Here is a 19,129-nt window from a genome sequence, read left to right on the forward strand (position 1 = left end):
TGAGCAGGATCGTGATTAATCAGTGAGTCAGTCACTTAAGGATTTTATATATTAGTATAGATTTCTAATAACTAATACACCATTCCTACTAACTAATTTCGGTATATTGTGGTGAATCAGTGCTTTATTTTGATGGAAAGTAACACTGGGCAGGAAAATGGCGTCCAATCGAGCAAACCCAAATTAAAATTAGGAATGTTCCAGGAAGACTGAGAGCGTCGATTCGAAACAATTAAGCCCTAATAAAGATTGATTATCGAGGTCGAACGTAGTTGCGTAAGGTGCCAGCGTGGGGCTAATCTAGTTTTCTAAATCTGGTTGAGGTGGAGCAGACCGATCCCCTCATCGCGAACGACGAGCGGAGCAAAGGGGGATCCGCCCGAACAGTTTGCATAAATTATCTTGGAAACTCTTCGCTTGATTCTATTAATCTCTAATGGACGCTTGATGTGCTTCAAATTTAATGTTGTAGGCGTATTTATAGCTGACGCGCGTCGGCATAGGTTCGCTGCATTCTCGGCTGGTGCTGCCACCATCGGAGATGAAATCGGGTTTAAATCATAGACTTAAAATAAAATATAGACTGAGCATCTCATTCATAAATAGCTGGAACATGCGGTCAGACACTGTCTTGTTATTGTTGTGTTATTGTTTTAGGTTATAACGAGTGCGACACGAGCGATAGATAGGTTCTCTGTCGTAACGGTCGTTCCCTGACGACTCTGCCGAGAAACATAACACTGTCTTTCGTTTCTCAAGTACACCTGAACTCTCCGTATCATAGCCGGGTAATTTTTTTATTTTAATGAAGCTATAATTAAATTAAAAAAATGTCGTACTTTTTTATATTTTATTAAGATTTAGGACAGGTTTTTTAAATAAAAGTTTAGAAAAAACAATTTAGAGTCCAAAAAGGATAAAAATAATAAAATGCACGTTATAGAAGAAATTTTATAATCGAAATTACGTAATTTTTGAAATTAATTATTAATTTTAGTCAAACATTTACAACCCCTAATATTAATCAAAACAGGATCTATTCAACAGATATAATAGAATCAGCGACAGGGAGAGAAAAAAAATATGATTGTTGTAATTTTTTTTCTGGTTAAGTGATGTCTTATTATGTAAATTAGAGAAAACATAAACCTGTTCCATTAAAGCAAGGAAGGTGATAGAAAGTGGATAAAATGAAAACTACATTTATTTAACTCGGTACTGTCTTCATTATACCGGGTGCGTCCCAAAAGTGGCTCATCCCCATAATTTTTTTATATTTTCAAATAAAAAAAACAAGATTTAGTATGTTAGTATATAACATAAATTAGGATTGATTGACGCATTCAATTGTTTTTGGTCACTTCCTGTTTCACCGGAAATGACTATAACTTTTAATTTTTAAAGGGCACCCTTGGTATATTTCTACTTTATTCGATGGAAAATGACACTCTGAATAGAATGACATATATCATATGTCAACTTTTGACATTTTTGCATATGGTTTAATTGTAATTGTAACACGCGGTTCATAACGACAATTTGACTCGAAATACCAAGTGTGTGGTATCAATATATTCATAAAAAAATGCTTTTTCCAAATATGCTAATGAGTCACCCTTGTTCCATTTGAAAAAATTGACATATGTATGATTAAAAATATGATTTGTACATCTTTTAACCGGCCTAGACAAGACACGAAACCCATTAGACGATCAAAACTATTTTTCCAAGGCTCCTTGATTAAAACTTAGTGTTTTTAACAACACCATGGCACCCTGGATTGAAATTTATAATACGATTTGTTTTTAAGCGACAATGTCAAAAGTTGACATATGATATGTCATTCTATTCAGAATTCTATTATCATTTTCTATCGAATAAAGTAGAAATATACCGAGGGTGCCTTTAAAAATCAAAAGATGTAATCATTTCGGTGAAACAGAAAGAGACCAAAAACAATTGAATACGTCAATAAATCCTAATTTATGTCATATACCTACTAACATACAAATCTGTTTTTTTATCTGAAAAAATAAAAAAGTTATAGCGGTGAACCACTTTTGAGACGACCCGGTATATTAAAAAATATTGTCTCATAATGTAATATCATATTAAAATTCTTGTATGTTATTTTAGATTCTGAAGATAATTTTAGAATAAACCGGAATATATTTTTAATAAAAACATTATTAATTATTAACAGGGTTATAATTATGATTTTGTTACAATGTAAGTAAGTAAATAATGTAATATAAGAGAAAAAATTCAGATTTTACATTTTACTAAAATATTATCTAAATAAGCGCCTTTCTACAACAACGCCACTGACTCCCAATGGGTAAATTGAGAGTTGCCTACCGGTCGAAAGTCGTTTCAAGACTTAAATGGATTATTTAAGTCAAATTTTTTGAAAATTTGGCACTGTCGAACCATATTTTATAGTTCTTGAACAGAAAAGGTCAATAAAATAAACACTTAAGCACTACAAGCTAAGAAAATGCGTTAATACAGCCGGGGAGATAGCGGCAACAAAGCTTTACCCCACACGTGCGATACGTACTACAAGGTAGTAAATGAATGAATAGGCTCCCTCGCCTCTAATTGGTGTTGTCATATTGTAAAGAACTTATCCTTTTTAAACAGTATCCGACTTATAATTTAGTAGTATAAGGACTATTTAATACATCTCTGGAATATTAAAACCTACTTTATTATACTGTAGTATTATTATCTCAATATATGTGTATAACAAGAAAAAAAATATTGATAATATTAAAGACGTGACAACATAGGCTGGATGAGGAAGGCTCGGTCGACTGTACTCAGAAGTAAACATGTGTAAAAAAATATTGTCTGTCCGCGTTGAGATGTAAATAGTGTAGTCTATATTTTATTTTAAGTCTATGCTCAGAACTAAGATTCATACCAAAGTTATATTTTTTCTTATGGAACACCCGGTATTTTATTTCATTTTTGGATCTTTGGGCCCAAAAAAAGGCATTTATTATAAGGGTTAAATATGCTTAAAATCATTGGTTTTTGAGATATTTAAAAATATTTAAATATGCATGCTAAAAGAGAATTGATTATCAACACCCTGTACATTACTTTTCAGAATGAATTCTTGTGCTGAGTTTAAAGGTAAAGAAATAAACTTTACTGAAAAATGTTATTGTTTTCTTAAATTTATACAGGGGTACCAAAAATTAGTGACCTATTTTACGGATTTATTTTACATAAAAACTTTGTTATTTCAAATGCAACACCCTGTTTAATTTTAAGCAGAATCAAATGCTCTTTCAAACTATATTAGGGTTTCCTATATCTATCTATCTCAAATTTTGAATAAAAAGCGATTTTTAAATAAAATGGCAATCAAGATGGCTGGTATCGCCATGGAAATTTTCTAGTGACACTTAGTAACTATTTTCAAAATCGACATTAGTGTATGGCCATTATTATTTAAACAGTTTACTAAAATTTACCCACAATAAGTAAGTATTCTTTATTTTATGAAGAAAAATAAAGCTATATCTGCTGGTGGAACGAATGGATATGTTACTATTGATTTTGTTTAGTGAGGAAAATTATTTCTTGGCCTCAAGAGCTAATGCTCAAAGATATCAAATTAGGAATCTTCCTGATAAGCGTTCCTTTGAAAAATTACTTGTTCTATATCCTATTTCGCAGAGTTGGTAGTGTAGTTTATAAAAAAAACTATTAGGCAGAAACCTGTCGTTGGAAGTGAAGAAATTGAATTTGCCGTAATTAACTCTTTTATAAAAAATTCATATATCTATCTACAAGTTATCGTAAAATAAAACAAAGAACTTCTTCTTCCTTTTTCTTTATAGAATAATAAATACATATTAATAAATATTATTTATTAAACTATTGTAGGTCAATTAAATAAAAGTACATTGGTATAGATTTAAATAAAGTCTATAAACTGTCACTAGAAAATTGCTATGGCGATACCAGCCATCTTGATTGCCATTTTATTTAAAAATCGCTTTTTACTCAAAATCTGAGATAGATAGGTATAAGAAACCCTAATATAGTTTGAAAGAGAATTTGAATTTGCTTCGATTTATTTAAAAAAATACAGGGTGTTGCATTTGAAATAACAAAGTTTTTATGTAAAATAAATCCTTAAAATAAATAACTAATTTTTGGTACCCCTGTATAAATTTAAGGAAGTAATAACATTTTTCGGTAAAGTTTATTTCTTTGCCTTTAAACTCAGCACAAGAATTCATTCTGAAAAGTAATGTACAGGGTATTAATAATCAATTCTCTTGTAGCATGCATATTTTTAAATATCTTAAAAACCAATGATTTTAAACATATTAAACCCTTATAATAAATGTCTTTTTTTGGGCCCAAGAATCCAAAAATGAAATAAAATACCGATAAATTATTTTTTTACGAGAAACATTGATTAAACAGTAACAGAAAATATCGTTTCCCCCCTTACGGTTGCCCCGTAGCTACAGAACGGCTAGACGTACTGTAGATATTTCATTTTATCCACGCTTTGATTTCATTTCTGACTTTTTCGAAAATTTCTTGGTTCTTTGAACATAACCATTCAAGAATTCCCAACAAAATAATCTATATTTATCAGGTCTTAATTGTTTTAAATTGCGCTCTTTTGTCTTTCCCGAACTTTCCTAATTTTCCTTTAGAGACGTTCAAATGGACTCTATTTTCCGATAGAGTTTGCAGCTAAAAGACTCTCAACAATATACTGCGGAAAGTTTCTAATCGACACCAAGGAAAATTTACGTATTAGGCTTCTATTGAAATTACTTCTTTCCAGGTTTGGTTGATTGACTTTCTAAATTTAGATTAAAAAACATTTACACCTTTTATTTTAATGTGCTGCGGACAGTAAAGAAATCAAAGAGATATTTTAAGTGCATGCACTGCCAAGCATATTTTGCTCAGCCTTTTTTTTCTTACCCTGTACCATTTTGTGCAGCTTCTCGCTATGAACGGAGCATAGTTCCTCCGGTTCTAGCCTTTATTTCCAAAAAATTTTGTTTGCAATCCAGAGCCACGCCGTTACCTATTATGTGCTTTGCTGTTTCAGGATCTTTATCGCATAAAGAATATAGAAAGAAAGATATACAGGGTGGTCCGAACTGTATTCCGGAAACTTTGGCAGCATATTCTGTAGATAAAAATAAGTAAAAAAGTTCGTATAAATGTATGTCCTAAAATACTTAGTTTCGAAGATACAGGGTGTAGAAGTTTCATTTTTATTTCGATTTTTTCCAAATAATTTCGTAAAAATAAGTAACGTTGTTATTTAGATGCAAATTGGTGTCTGGGAGTTTTTTAACATGAACAATTTGATTTTGATGTCAATATGACTGCTATTTGAAGGGGGCGCCACCTACATATTATATTTTAACTGTTTTGAAGAGTAATAACTTTTCGTCCGTACCTGTATAAAACTACTGAGTGAAAAAATATACATTTACGTGATTTTTGAAATGCCTCTTGGTAAAAATCGCTTTGAGCAACCGTTCTCAAGATATTTAGAATGGAAGTAGTCAATACATTTCATTATTGACAAAAAATAAACATGGTGAGTAGATAGTTATTTGACTGAAATGATAAATTTGGGAACTTTCTATTTTTTTAAATTAATCATTAATTTTCCTTCGAAAAAATGACGATAAAACAATTTTTGTTGAGCTTTTGACACAAAACGTTTCAAATTTATGATTTCAATCTGATAACTATTAGGTCAACACTTAGGAAGGAGCATATCAAAAATCTAAGGTCCACCGCGATGGGCCTCAAATATGGCCGACTTAAATTCCGGTTTATCAGTGCCGTTCTAATTTTATTTAAAAAATGTAAAACTATGATGTAGGGTAGACGTGGGGTAGACTCAATAATATGTTGTATTATTTGACGTTGTGAATAAATGTTGGTAGTTATTAAAATTGTTACAAAAATATATAATTCTAATAAAAATAGATAAGTTATAATAATTATTTATTAACACAAACATCCGATACGCTACTGAAGCAGGTAAATCTGGTAAATCAAATTGACGTATCTAAATTCTTTGACATCTAATCTTTGACAAGTAGTAAATAAAAGCAAAAATGCAAGAAAAAATATATAATTAGTTAATTTAAGTGAATTTCATAAATGATCGGTTTACTACACGTATGTATATTATATAGTCACTTACTAGCGAAAAGTTGTTCCATTATTTCACTCGATTTTTGCCGAGATCTACCGCACGTTACACAACCAACTATTTTAGAGTCTTTTTCGATAAATCGTGATAGTGTCACTGTTAATTTAAGTCCTGCCACAATTTCGATCTAGATTTACTACCTTTATACAACTATCAGTAGTAGACTAAATAATAAATAACATAAAATAAGCTCCGTAAAGACTGACAAATCCATAAAATTTGAAATCAAATTCAAATGTGTCAAATGAATCGTCAAACAGAACTGTCAAGGATCCCCACCCTAGAGTGATTTTTCCGCCCACCATGCATGAATACATGGATAGCATTATGCTCCTTCCTTAGTCTTCTTATTCAAAGGGTCAACATGTTTAATTTATGTCAATGATGACAGGTATTGATAATTTCGATTCCGATATCTCGATAATTCCGATAATTCCGATATCTCGAGAACCATTACTCATAGCAATTTTTACCAAGAGATCTTTTTTACGGAAAAAAACGTCGTAAATGTATATTTTTTTACTCAGTAGCTTTATACAGGTACGGACAAAAAGTTATAATTCTTCAAATCAATGATTAATCTTAAAAAATATGTAGGTGGCGCCCTCTATAAGTAGGAGTCATACTGATATCGAAATCAAATTTCTCACATCAAAAAACTCCCAAACACCAATTTTAATCCAAATATTGACCTTACTTCAGAAATTATTTGGAAAAAAAACGAAATAAAAATGAAACTTCTACAGTACGTCTGTCCGTTCTGTAGCTACGGGGTATCCGTGAGAGGGGAAACGATATTCTCTCGATGTTTTTCGTAAAAAAATAGACGACGCGTCCCATCAATAAAAATTCAACAAATTTGCAAGTAGCCAATAAAATGAGTGGGTGGAGCGATTTGCGGTGACACACTCGTCAAATCGACGTATAAAATATATTGCTGTTTATTTAAATGTTTTTTGTCCGCATTCCTTTCATAGACATAGATCCAGCAGATGTACTGTACATCCTCTATCTCCGAAACTAAGCATTTTAGAACATACCCATACAGCACATCAAATCACATTTACGATGTGTTTACATTATTAGATGTAGACACAGGGTGACACAATTCCCCCGATGTAATTATGCTACGTTTACACATTGTAGTTCAACACGTATACACAAAGGTTAAACGTCCGCATCACAATGTAGCCACAGTATAGCATTTACGTATACACAAAGTAAGGGACACAGTGTGCCGTAGGATACACAGTGCTTGTGTATTACGTTTAAACTATGTTTACACATTGCAGTTGTGACTACCGCGTGTATACGTATGTATTTTGCTTCGTATATACATCTTGTGCTAGATAAAACTACTTCTTATGAACGTATTTAGGAAATAATACAAGTTTTGATGCCTAACTTTTCCTTTTAGAACGAAAATTAGGAAGGCAAAACTTTGTATTTTATTTTTATTATAGTTCAAGAGAAGTAGCCTTAAAATTGTTCCATTTTTGTTTTGTATTAAATGTACCATTTTTCTTACATAAAATGGATTAAGTGGTTAAAAAATAACCATGGAACGCAATAGCGCAAATAACACAATAATAATAATTATTTACACTGTGAAAATTAAAACACTGTAAAAGAACAGAGTTTGTATCAAAATGTATTAAAAATATAAGTACCTAGTATAACAACATACTAAAATGGTAAACACTGGTATATCGCCACGATTTGGTGGACCCCGTTTAGTCATTTTTTTCTCCTCTTTTCCCTCCAAGCAGTTGGTTTATTAGCATACTCATTCATCGAGCACTCTGTTGGACTTTGTTGTATTTTATTTCCAGATTAACAATCTCACCCTTAAATTTTATATGAAACTGATTATTGAATATTAAACATATCTGTGTATATTGATCCATCTATAACTTCTAGAAGAAGTTCTTTGAAGTGTTTAAATCTTTCTTTCTCTGGTTCATTTAGATTTTTATTATTTCCAAAAAAAAAAAATTATATTGCAGTCAGCTAAGTCAGTTAACCTTTTTATCATTATACGAGAATATTTGGAGTTTTCATTCATTGGAGTCAAAATTTGGTATATTGGTTATCGAGTAAGGGAAGAGTCGCTGCTATAATATTAATAATACTGTTAGGAAGGTGTAACAAGGTAATTAAAAACTTGCACTTACCTTAAAATCTCTTTTAAACTACACACAAACAGAACATTTATATAGAGCTTCCTAATGATAAAACAATAATGGCTGCTAAACACATACCACTCCTAGAAAGGAGAAAGGAGAGAGGACACATAAGATACACTTGGTCGGTGTATCTACGCTGAGGCTATCCGCGCATGCGCACACCTTCATTCATTTCATGCTAGAATGTAGACACAACAGTACACTATTACAAAGTGTCTATATAGATATTTATATTATGTGTATACGTCACATTTTTACAAGGTGTGTACTATAGGCACAACTATGATACGAAGTATCACACATACATATGACCTATACATTGTATGTCTCATATACCGACGTCAGATTTCATCATTTTAATAATTATTTGTTACGTTACAAAAAACTCTTTAGAATCTTGAGTGCATACGGTATACAACTAGTAAACACTGTATCACACAATTCTATCAATATAAACCTGCGTGTATCTCATATTTATATGTTAGAACTAGACGAACACTTAGGTTCACTTTAACATATGTTGTATCTCATGTGTCTCCCTTGTAGAAACGTAATTTTATTTGGACGTGCTATATGGGTACATTTATACGAACTTTTTTACTTATTTTTATCTGTAGAATATGCTGCTAAAGTATCCGGAATACAGTTTGGACCATCCTGTATATAGATAAAAGAAAGTCACAAAGTGTTTAAAAATAGCTGTTTAATTGGCAAGGTAAATCCTTCCGCTGAATAATATACCATCACGATATACTACTTTAATCTATGGCTATAACCATAGGTATGACGTCAACGCAAGTTGATTACATACATACCATGATGGCATTTACGGTTTAAAAACGACTTTAATAGAGCAGCTATGTGCTATTATTCCGCGGAGCCCTACAGCTAGCCAGGGATAAAAGGGCCCTTAATTGGACATCCGTTGGGCTGCGATGACATAGCCACGGCCTAAATAGGATGGAATGTGACACGTAGTAATAATATCCGTGGAATAATGTTGGTTCTATGGAGGTTGCGGTTGAATATAACAAAATCGTTGAGTTCTTATATTATACAGGGTGATCCGAATTGTATTCGGGAAACTTCGGTAGCATTATGCAGATAAAAATAAGTAAAACATTTCGATTATAAATGTATGTCCTATAATGCTTAGTTTCGGAGATACAGGGTGTAGAAGTTTCATTTTTATTTCGATTTTTTCCAAATAATTTCTGAAATAACCTCAATATTTGGATGAAAATTGGTGAAAATAAATTTTCATCCGTAACCGTATAAAACTACTGAGTGAAAGAATATACATTTCCGTGATTTTTTATGTAAAAAAGTCTCTTGATAAAGATCGCTTCGAGCAACCGTTCTCAGGATATTTAGAATGGAAATAGTCAATACATGTCATTATCAACAAACAATAAACATCGACAAACAACAAACATAAACAAATTTTTCTTCGAAAAAATATACTACTATTAGGTCGACATAATTAATTTATGTCAATGATGACAGGTATTGATAATTTCGATTCCAAATATCTCGAAAACCATTACTCATAGCAGTAAGTTTTTTACGTAAAAAACGTCGTAAATGTATAATTTTTGATTCAGTAGTTTTATACAGGTACGGACGAAAAGTTATTACTCTTCAAACCAGTTAAAAAATATGTAGGTGGCGTCCTCTACAAATAGGAGTCATGTTGACCTGAAAATCAAATTTCTGATGTTAAAAAACTTCCAGACACCAATTTTCATCCAAATATTGACGTTACTTCAGAAACTATTTTGAAAAAATCGAAATAATAATAAAAATTAAACTTCTACACCCTGTATCTCCAAAACGAAGCATTTTAGGACATACATTTATACGAACTTTTTTACTTATTTTTATCTGTAAAATATGCTGCCGAAGTTTCCGGAATACAGTTCGAACCACCCTGTATATATGTTTCAAAACCAGGGTGGCCGGCAATATACAGGGTGTCCCATTTTGGTTGAAATCATACGGTATCTCCGTTATTAGTGAAGATAGAAGGGTGCGGTTTGCACAAACCTGTCTCACTTTTTTGTCAAACGGAAGATGCCGTAAACAAAATTTTCATAGCCCTCTTCGTTTCCGAGCTACAGGGTCTTTTTGATAATTTTGCAATTTGGGACACCTCGTGTATCTCTGTTATTGTTAAAGCTATCGAGAAGGTGAAAACTGTTTATTGTAGAACTTTTTACGTAGAATACATTGGCGTAGTCTGTTTTTCTACCAAAAAAATATTTTTGAAAATATGAACTAAAGTAATGTTTTTTAAATGAAAAACCCTGTATATTTATAAATCATATGATCTGTCTTGCCATAAGCTTCTCAAAAATATATATCACTCTATATTTATTTTCACTATTTACTGCAATATTTAAAAGTTTTTATTAAAAGATCATATTTATTAGTAGGCCATGATTGATAATAAAAGAAACTAAAGAATTATTAAAAGTATACTGCGATCTATCTCTTGTTTTATTTTGGGAGCCGCTAATAAATTCTTTATATATTAGGGAAACTTAACTCTCTACCGCTATTTGTAAATCTTGGAATACGTGTATACGTAAGAATAATCAATCGTATCGGAAATTTTAGGTATTCCTTTAGCTAATTTACGTGAAATATACTTTCAGCAAGATGGGGAACATTCCCCCTCATAACTATGGAAATATTAGAATACTGTTAAATTATTATTTTTCAAATCAATGAACGCATATTGATAGCCTCCTCGATTCCCGGATTTCGCCGTTCTCGATTTCTGATTTTGGGGATTTTTGAAATACGAAATATATCGTGGGCACTACAACAATGTCGAACACCTGAAAAATGCTTTAATAATTCAAGATTTAGATATTTGCAGACCCATCCCGTTATAAAAAAAAGAAAAATATATTCACAGTTTCAGTGGTAACAGTTATTTCAAAAGTAAAATATATCAATCCCAAATTAATTTTAATATGTGAATAACTATTTTAGTAAATACCATTTTGATTTTTTGTTATTTATCACGGCCTACTAATAAGAAAATGATATATTTTAAATATTGCAGTAAATAGTGAAAATAAATATAGAGTGATATATATTTTTGAGAAGCTCGTAGCAAGACAGATCATATGATTTATAAATATACAGGGTGTTCTATTTGAAAAAACATAACTTTAGTTCATATTTTCAAAAATATTTTTTTGGTAGAAAAACAGACTACGCCACTGTATTCTACGTAAAAAGTTCTACAATAAGCAGTTTTCGCCTTCTCGATACCTTTAACAATAACAGAGATACAGGGGGTGTCCCAAATTGCAAAATTTTTAAAAAGGCCCTGTAGCTCAGAAATGAAGAGGGCTATGAAAATTTTGTTTGCAGCATCTTCCGTTTGACGAAAAAGTGGGACAGGTTTGTGCAAACCGCACCCTTCTATCTTCACTAATAACGGAGATACCCTATGATTTCAACCAAAATGGGACACACTGTACAATATAACAAACTACTAAAGTATCCCACAGACGCTTAATTTTTTCGCACATGTCGCTTGTGCAGACCTTATAATATGAGCAATAGTTTTTTTCCATGAATGTTACAACAAAAAAAATCCATTTGATTCAAAATCTTTTGTGGTCATTGCATTTCCATTGCTTTCGGACTACATACTCTCGCATAATACTCTCGTTAGACCAATATCGCGGGTTAATTTAAATAGAATTTGTACCTTCCTCTTGGAGCGGGCCATTCTCTTATCTCTCAGATTCTCCGCTTCGCCAGGAATCCTGTGGCACCAAATAACCGCAGCTATGCTGGTATAAGTGAATAGCAAAACGATCAAGGGAACAATGTACTGCATAACCATCAATAGCGTGGTGTAGATCGAACGGTAATTGTCACCAACAGCTCTGTAGTCTTCCTGACATATATATCTGAAAAAGAAAAAATCAGATTTTGATAATTTAACATTATTAAATAAAATATTAGATAGTTAACCTGTAATGTTTCTCAAAAGTAGCTTACCTTATAACTTTTTTATTTTTTCAGATAAAAAAACGAGATTTGGTATGTTAGTGTATGACATAAATCAGGATTGATTGACGTATTCAATTGTTTTCTGCCACTTCCTGTTTTTAACACACTCTAGATTGACATTTAGAATACAATTTTGTTTTAAGCGAAAATGTCAAAAGTTGACATATGATATGTCATTCTCTCCAGAGTGTACAGGGTGGGTCAAATTCGACGCTTTTAAATGGAAACACCCTTTTCTATAGGAGATAGACAAAAAACTAATATCGGTGTCTGGAGCTCAATTTTTGTCAAAAATATGATGGTGAAAACCGCATATCGATATCTGTTACCGTTTCGGAGTTACGGGGTGTTGTTCAAACATATGCATTTTTAACAAATCGCTGTAACTTTTTTGCTATGGAAAATTATGTATTTTTATGAAAACATTTCCAAAGCACCTTTTTACGTAGAATTTAATGGTTTAAGTATATTTTTTTAAAATTAATAATTTAAGAATTATCAACAGAAAATTTGATTTTTTATATGGGATACCGTGTATATTTTTAATTTATTGAAAAGAATTTAAAATTACCTTTTCAAAAATATAACACACTTGATATTTTGCTAGATTCCTCTTCGAGGTATAGAGTATATAAAAATTCGCCCGCTTTAAATAAGTAAGCTTTGAACGGCACCGGTTGTAATGCAAAAAAATTCTAGCTGTGAGCATCAATTAAAACGAAAATAATATTTGCTATCAGAGATGCAGGATTTTATAACAATTTAAAATATATTTAACCAACATCAACACATTTAAACTATATCTAATAACAATAAAAATAAATAGCAAACCAAGACATGAGATTTTGCTACAGGTGTTCGACCTATCGACCGTCTTCTGTTATGGACAGACGGAGCAGTTTTTGAACATTTCTCGCGGAATTCATTAACTCAGTGGGGGTGAAAGATACCCTCTCATAACTGCTAAGTATTTCTAATTCTTGGCTAGATTATACGGAAGAATAAGGAACCTTTATTCTTCCGCAAATATATCCATAGGATTAGATCCATGGGCACTAAGTCAGGCGGCCTCGACGGCCAACGGCTGGGATCTTGGTTAGCTATTCAATTATTCTTGAAATTGGCTGTAAAAATTTGCTGATAACTTCAGCTTTCAGAGGCGGTGCGTCGTCTGGCTGGAAAAATATGTTTTCGAGTTCCATTAAGGGCATATCATCAATAAAGGGTCCAAAGCCTACTAGTTAAAAGTGGCGAACTTTTAAAAATTCTGTATTTCGAAGGGGATTATAACAAAATATCAAGTGTGCTATATTTTTGGAAAGGTAATTTTAAATTCTTTTCGGTTAATTAAAAATATAGAAGGTGTCTCAAACAAAAAATCAAATTTTCTGTTGATAACTCTTAAATTATTAATTTTAAAAATATTATACTTAAACCATTAAATTCTAGGTAAAAAGGTGCTTTGGAAATGTTTTCATAGAAATACAAAATTTTCCATAGCAAAAAAGTTACAGCGATTTGTTAAAAATGCACATTTTTGAAAAACACCCCGTATCTCCGAAACGGTAACAGATATTGATGTGCGGTTTTCACCATCATGTTTTTGATGAAAATTGAGCTCCAGACACCGATATTAGTTTTCGTCTATCTCCTATAGAAAAAGGCGTTTCCATTTAAAAGCGTCGAATTTGACCCACCCTGTACTTTTCTATCGAATAAAGTAAAAAAGTACCGAGGGTGCCATTTAAAAATCAAAAGTTATAGTTTGGTTATAGTCATTTCCGTCGAAACAGAAAGTGACCAAAAACAATTAAATACGTCAATCAATCCTAATTTATGTAATATTAACATACCAATCACCAGGACCACCAGAACCAAAAATGAAGAAGTTCTTCGAAAATGGAGCACGACAGACTACTTCTGAACAATATCAAGCAATGAAAACTTGAATACCTTGGCCATATAACCAGAGGACCTCGATATGAGTTTCTCCGACTGATCCTTAACGGAAAAATCGAAGGGAAGTAGTTGATTGGGCGCAAGAGGCTTTCGTGGTTGAGGAACTTGAGGCAGTGGACAGGCTTGAGCGCGAATGAATGGCTCCATGTAGAATTTTTTAGAATTTAGAATGAGTGGGAGGGGGGTTAATCACTGCGACCTTACAGATCCATTGTGTCCCCCTTTCTTGAGTCATAACGCATCATACAGTCCCAGGGCTTTGACAAAAGCCAGTATCTGGGACGGTTTTATAGAGGGTAGTTCTCCATCTCCAATATCAGTCGTACCAAAATTCATGGCACGAATGGTTGTCGTCTCGGCGCACTCAGTGATGAGGTGTACTGGTGTTTCCCCATCTTCCCCACAGAATCTGCATTCGCCGTTTATTCTTAGTTTCAATCTACTGAGGTGTTCATTGAGGAAACAGTGTCCTGTTAAAAACCCCGTGACAATCTGAAGATTGTTCTTACTTAAACCCAGGAAGATCTGTGATTTTTCTTGATCATAAGCCCTCAGAAACTTCTTCGAGTGTCTTAGACCGTTGCAAGATTTCCATTCAAGGTTGCGGATGGAATCTTCCAAGTTCTTGAGTTCCGCCTTGAGTTGGTTACCACTTGGAAAGCAGAACGGTTCTGGTCCAGTTAGTGGAGTGTTCGCTCCTTTCCTAGCTAGATTATTTGCTTTTTCATTGCCTTCTATCCCTTGGTGAGCAGGCACCCAGTGTAGGAGGACTTTGTTTTCTTTGCCTAATTTATTCAGCTTCTCTATGCATTCTTTGACCAATTTCAAATCGATTGATACTGAGTTGATCGCCTTTAACGCTGCTTGACTATCAGATAAGATGGCTATTTCTTGTTTCCGATAGTTCCTATCTAAGATAAGTTGTACGCATCTCTCGATAGCGTAGATTTCTGCCTGTAGGATACTAGGGTAAGTGCCCATTGGTTCGGAGTAATTAGCTCTCGGCCCAAACACTCCGATCCCTGTTCCCGTATTGGTTTTGGAAGCATCAGTATACCAAGTTATGGTATGGTCTTTTAACTGCTGGGCAAGCGTTTCGCTCTTCCAATCCTTTTTATTGCTCAATACTACATTGAGATGTTTCTCAAAGTTGTACGTTCTTGGCATATCGTCCACTGGGAGTTGCAGGAGTGGTATTTCCTTTATGAGGGTGTTCCAAGCCCCTGATCTGACAATTCTCCCAGTACTAATTTCGTTAGTGACCATTCTAATCACTGTCGCATTGGCATATCTACCAATGACAATGTGCAGTGGTGTTAGATCTAGAATGTCCTCCATTGCTGCTGTTGGACAGGTTCTCATGGCTCCTGTGATGCAAACGCATGCTAGTCTCTGGACTTTGCATAGGTTTAGCCTTGCCGTTGCTCCATGTAGCGCAAGATCGAAAGCGATACAGAGATATTGTTAACATGGCAGTCATCAACGTTCACTAGGAACATGTCACTTGAAGAAGAAGAACATACCAAATCTCGTTTTTTTTTTATCTGAAAAAACAAAAAAGTTATAGGGGTGAGCCACGAAAACGCATCCTGTATAACAGTAATACTTAAATGAGATTTTCAAATCGGCAACGGCCTCGTACGTTGATATAATTTTAGTGGAAAATATTTACTTTAATATTAGATGCGTAGATCCGGCTTCATAAAGCCCTAAGATATTTGCTTAGATATGCATATGGCAAAGTCAATAAAGTTGTTATGCACGTAACTGGGGAATATAAGGCTGAAAATGGCGGCTCAAACGTCTGATGGTGACGACGTCGCCGCCGTTTTCTGCAATGGAAATTGAGCTTTTTTACACAGTTTCCGCGTGTTCCATTTAGCATTTTGGTAACTTTGGACCAGTCGAGAATCTCGTATATAGAGTGATTAAAGGACCGCGACTTTTTAGATCTATTGTGTTTTACTTTCTTGAGTTATAACCCTTGATCATATATATAGTTACGTAGATAAGTTAAGGGCTCGAACACACTGACGACCAGGTCGCACCGGCCAGGCCGCAGCTACCTCTAAGACCATTAAATCAAATGAAATAGCACACACTAACGTCCTGGCCGTCCGTTAGTCATTGCGACCAGAAGACTGCACGGAAATATTATTTTCTGCCGCTTGTTGCCGGTTTTCTTCCAAATTAATAATTTTTCAGATGAAATCCCTCAAATTCAAGGCATAATATTTTATTTTCTGTAAGATATAGTCTGTGATATAGTGTTTTAGTGTAGTTTTTGCATACGTGCAGAATCCAAAGAAATAGTATACAGACTGGATCAAAGGTAAACTTAAATCTAATCCCTTTTTTTATCAAGGGTCGATTCTAGTAAAACTCAAAACATTTTTATATGACATACCTACTCTATTTATGGTTGGTATGATACCTGTTATTATACCTTTGAGTTTGAAAATAATATGATGTCAAAAAATAAAAAAAATAATATTTTAGTTTTTCTACAACCACTAGTTTTTTTTATTAAATTATTATTTTTAGTTATATTGTAGTCATGTACAAGGAGGACAACTGTATTTTAAATATTATATTTAATTTAACGTTTTTCAAACAGGGTTCATTAGACTATATTTCTACTAGGTACATTATTTTGAAAAAAAAATAAGAAAGTAACTTAAACATTCATAAAAGTAGAAGTAATTACTGTTGTAGATTCTTCGTTATATTGTAAACATTGAAATAACTGGAAGCTAAACTTTCTACCTGCTTATATTTAGAGCCAGTGTCTGACGATCTTTTTTTACGATGGCCTTAATATGTTTACTTCTAAAGTAGATAAGGGCACCATATCAGTAGAAAAAGAAACAGAATATCTCCCTTTTTGTCGGTCGCGCCTACACAATGCTTTTTGTTTGTTGTGAATAGCATTCGCTTTTTAGTTAACTCGGATATTTTAACATTTCTGAAATAATATTTTCTAATTGGTAAAACGTAAAAAATCGTTAGATTTGACAACTCTGTTGAAACTGGTCGTTCATATGGCCGCAGCTAAAAACGCAATACATCCGGCCAGCAGACGACCAAGTCGTTGCGACCTGGTCGTCAGTAAGTTCGAGCTCTAAGTTTAGCATTAAAAAATATGTCTCCAACATCATGCCATGCCATTTCCAAACCTTCTTTAATGCACTTATGAAACGTTCAATAGGTTTGTCTTTTCCGAGGACCTTGCTTTGCGCCCATGCGCATTAAAAGTTGCACGTATTTCCAAAATAATCACAATTTTATACGGTTTAGAGAGTACAAATTATACATTGTTATGGAAACCAACTTTTCATTGTCATCATATAGTCATAAGCTTTTTTCGTTTTCCTGTTATTACCGATTCTGAACCATCCTAGAACTGTAATGCGTATGCGCAGAAGGAAATATGAAGACATTATTTCATTTGCGCATGCGCTGCAGAGTTTTAGGACGGTTCAGAATCGGTAATAACAGGAAAACGAAAAAAGCTATAATCTGGTCATAATCATATGTCATAATCTTATTTCCATTGTGTAACGATTATATTATAGTATTAACGACATTCTATAACCCATAATACAGTCTCAGGGCTTTGCCAAAAGCCTGTATCCCAGACGGTTTTACAGAGGTTAGTTCTCCATCTCCGGTATCAGTCGTATCAAAGTTTGGCGCACTCAGTGATGAGGTGTTCTGGTGTTTCCCCATTCCCCATTAAGTTCATCAGACCGAAGGGAACAGCCATTCGACGACCGGTTTCGGAGATTCTTCTCCATCGTCAGGCCGACTTTGCTGTAACCCTTGATCTGACCAACGAAAAGCAGAGAATAGCATTTGAGTACAAAACGTACTACTATGGCGAGAGTGCTAGACGCTCTACGCCATCTAGCGGTAGCTGTGACAATCACAGATCGTACCGCCAAAATTAAAACCGGCGGCCTACTGGACAAACATGCTTGCTTCATCCACGTTACCGTAGATGGAGCTAAGAAGGCTTAGGTAGGGTATATATAATAAATAAACAAAAATACGAGTAGCGGAAAAAGGGGCCAAAAAACCCTACATATATGCTTATTCTCTGCATTAAGTTCATCAGACCGAAGGGAACAGCCATTCGACGACCAGTTTCGGAGATTTTTCTCCATCGTCAGGCCGACTTTGCTGTAACCATGCCCTAGACACTCAATGGTAATTTTATAGAACTACAAATTTAGTTTCTTCCGCATCGCCAGACGGCGCAAAAGACATTAAAGTACAGGTTTCTAATTTATATTATGAAGATGACATGACAGTCTCTATGTTAACTACTGTCTATGGTCTAGTTTTTGTCTAGTTGACAAAATGTTGGTGATCCGTCAAGTTATTTTTAAATCATTATTTAAATAATTATTAATTCAGATATTCCTGATTTGTCGGAAAGTTCGTGATTTGTGTTTATAGTTTGTGTTTTTATTAGTTTGTGCATTCTGATACTTACATCATCATTTTCGTGTTAGATACTAATATATATATATATATATATATATATATATATATATATATATATATATATATATATATATATATATATATATATATATATATATATATATATATATATATATATATATATATATATATATATATATATATACTTTTATTAGTCATTTTGACATTTTAGAAATAATAATTTAGAAACCAAATAAAAAAGTAGTTTAATCAT

The 19,129-nt window shown here is 33.2% G+C and overlaps 1 protein-coding gene across 1 annotated transcript in view; it reads right to left on the reverse strand.

Moving 5' to 3' along the window:
* The window catches only part of LOC115885640 (RYamide receptor-like), a 168,619-nt gene that overhangs the window by 115,476 nt on the left and 34,014 nt on the right, over positions 1 to 19,129 (reverse strand). Inside the window, exon 4 of the mRNA XM_030904607.1 lies at positions 12,140 to 12,344. Within this exon, the coding sequence (XP_030760467.1) occupies positions 12,140 to 12,344 (205 nt within the window). The remainder of the gene's footprint in view (positions 1 to 12,139; positions 12,345 to 19,129) is intronic.

This window comes from Sitophilus oryzae, unplaced genomic scaffold, assembly GCF_002938485.1.
Source record: "Sitophilus oryzae breed Bouriz unplaced genomic scaffold, Soryzae_2.0 scaffold_410_pilon_pilon, whole genome shotgun sequence".
Lineage (NCBI taxonomy): Eukaryota > Metazoa > Arthropoda > Insecta > Coleoptera > Curculionidae > Sitophilus > Sitophilus oryzae.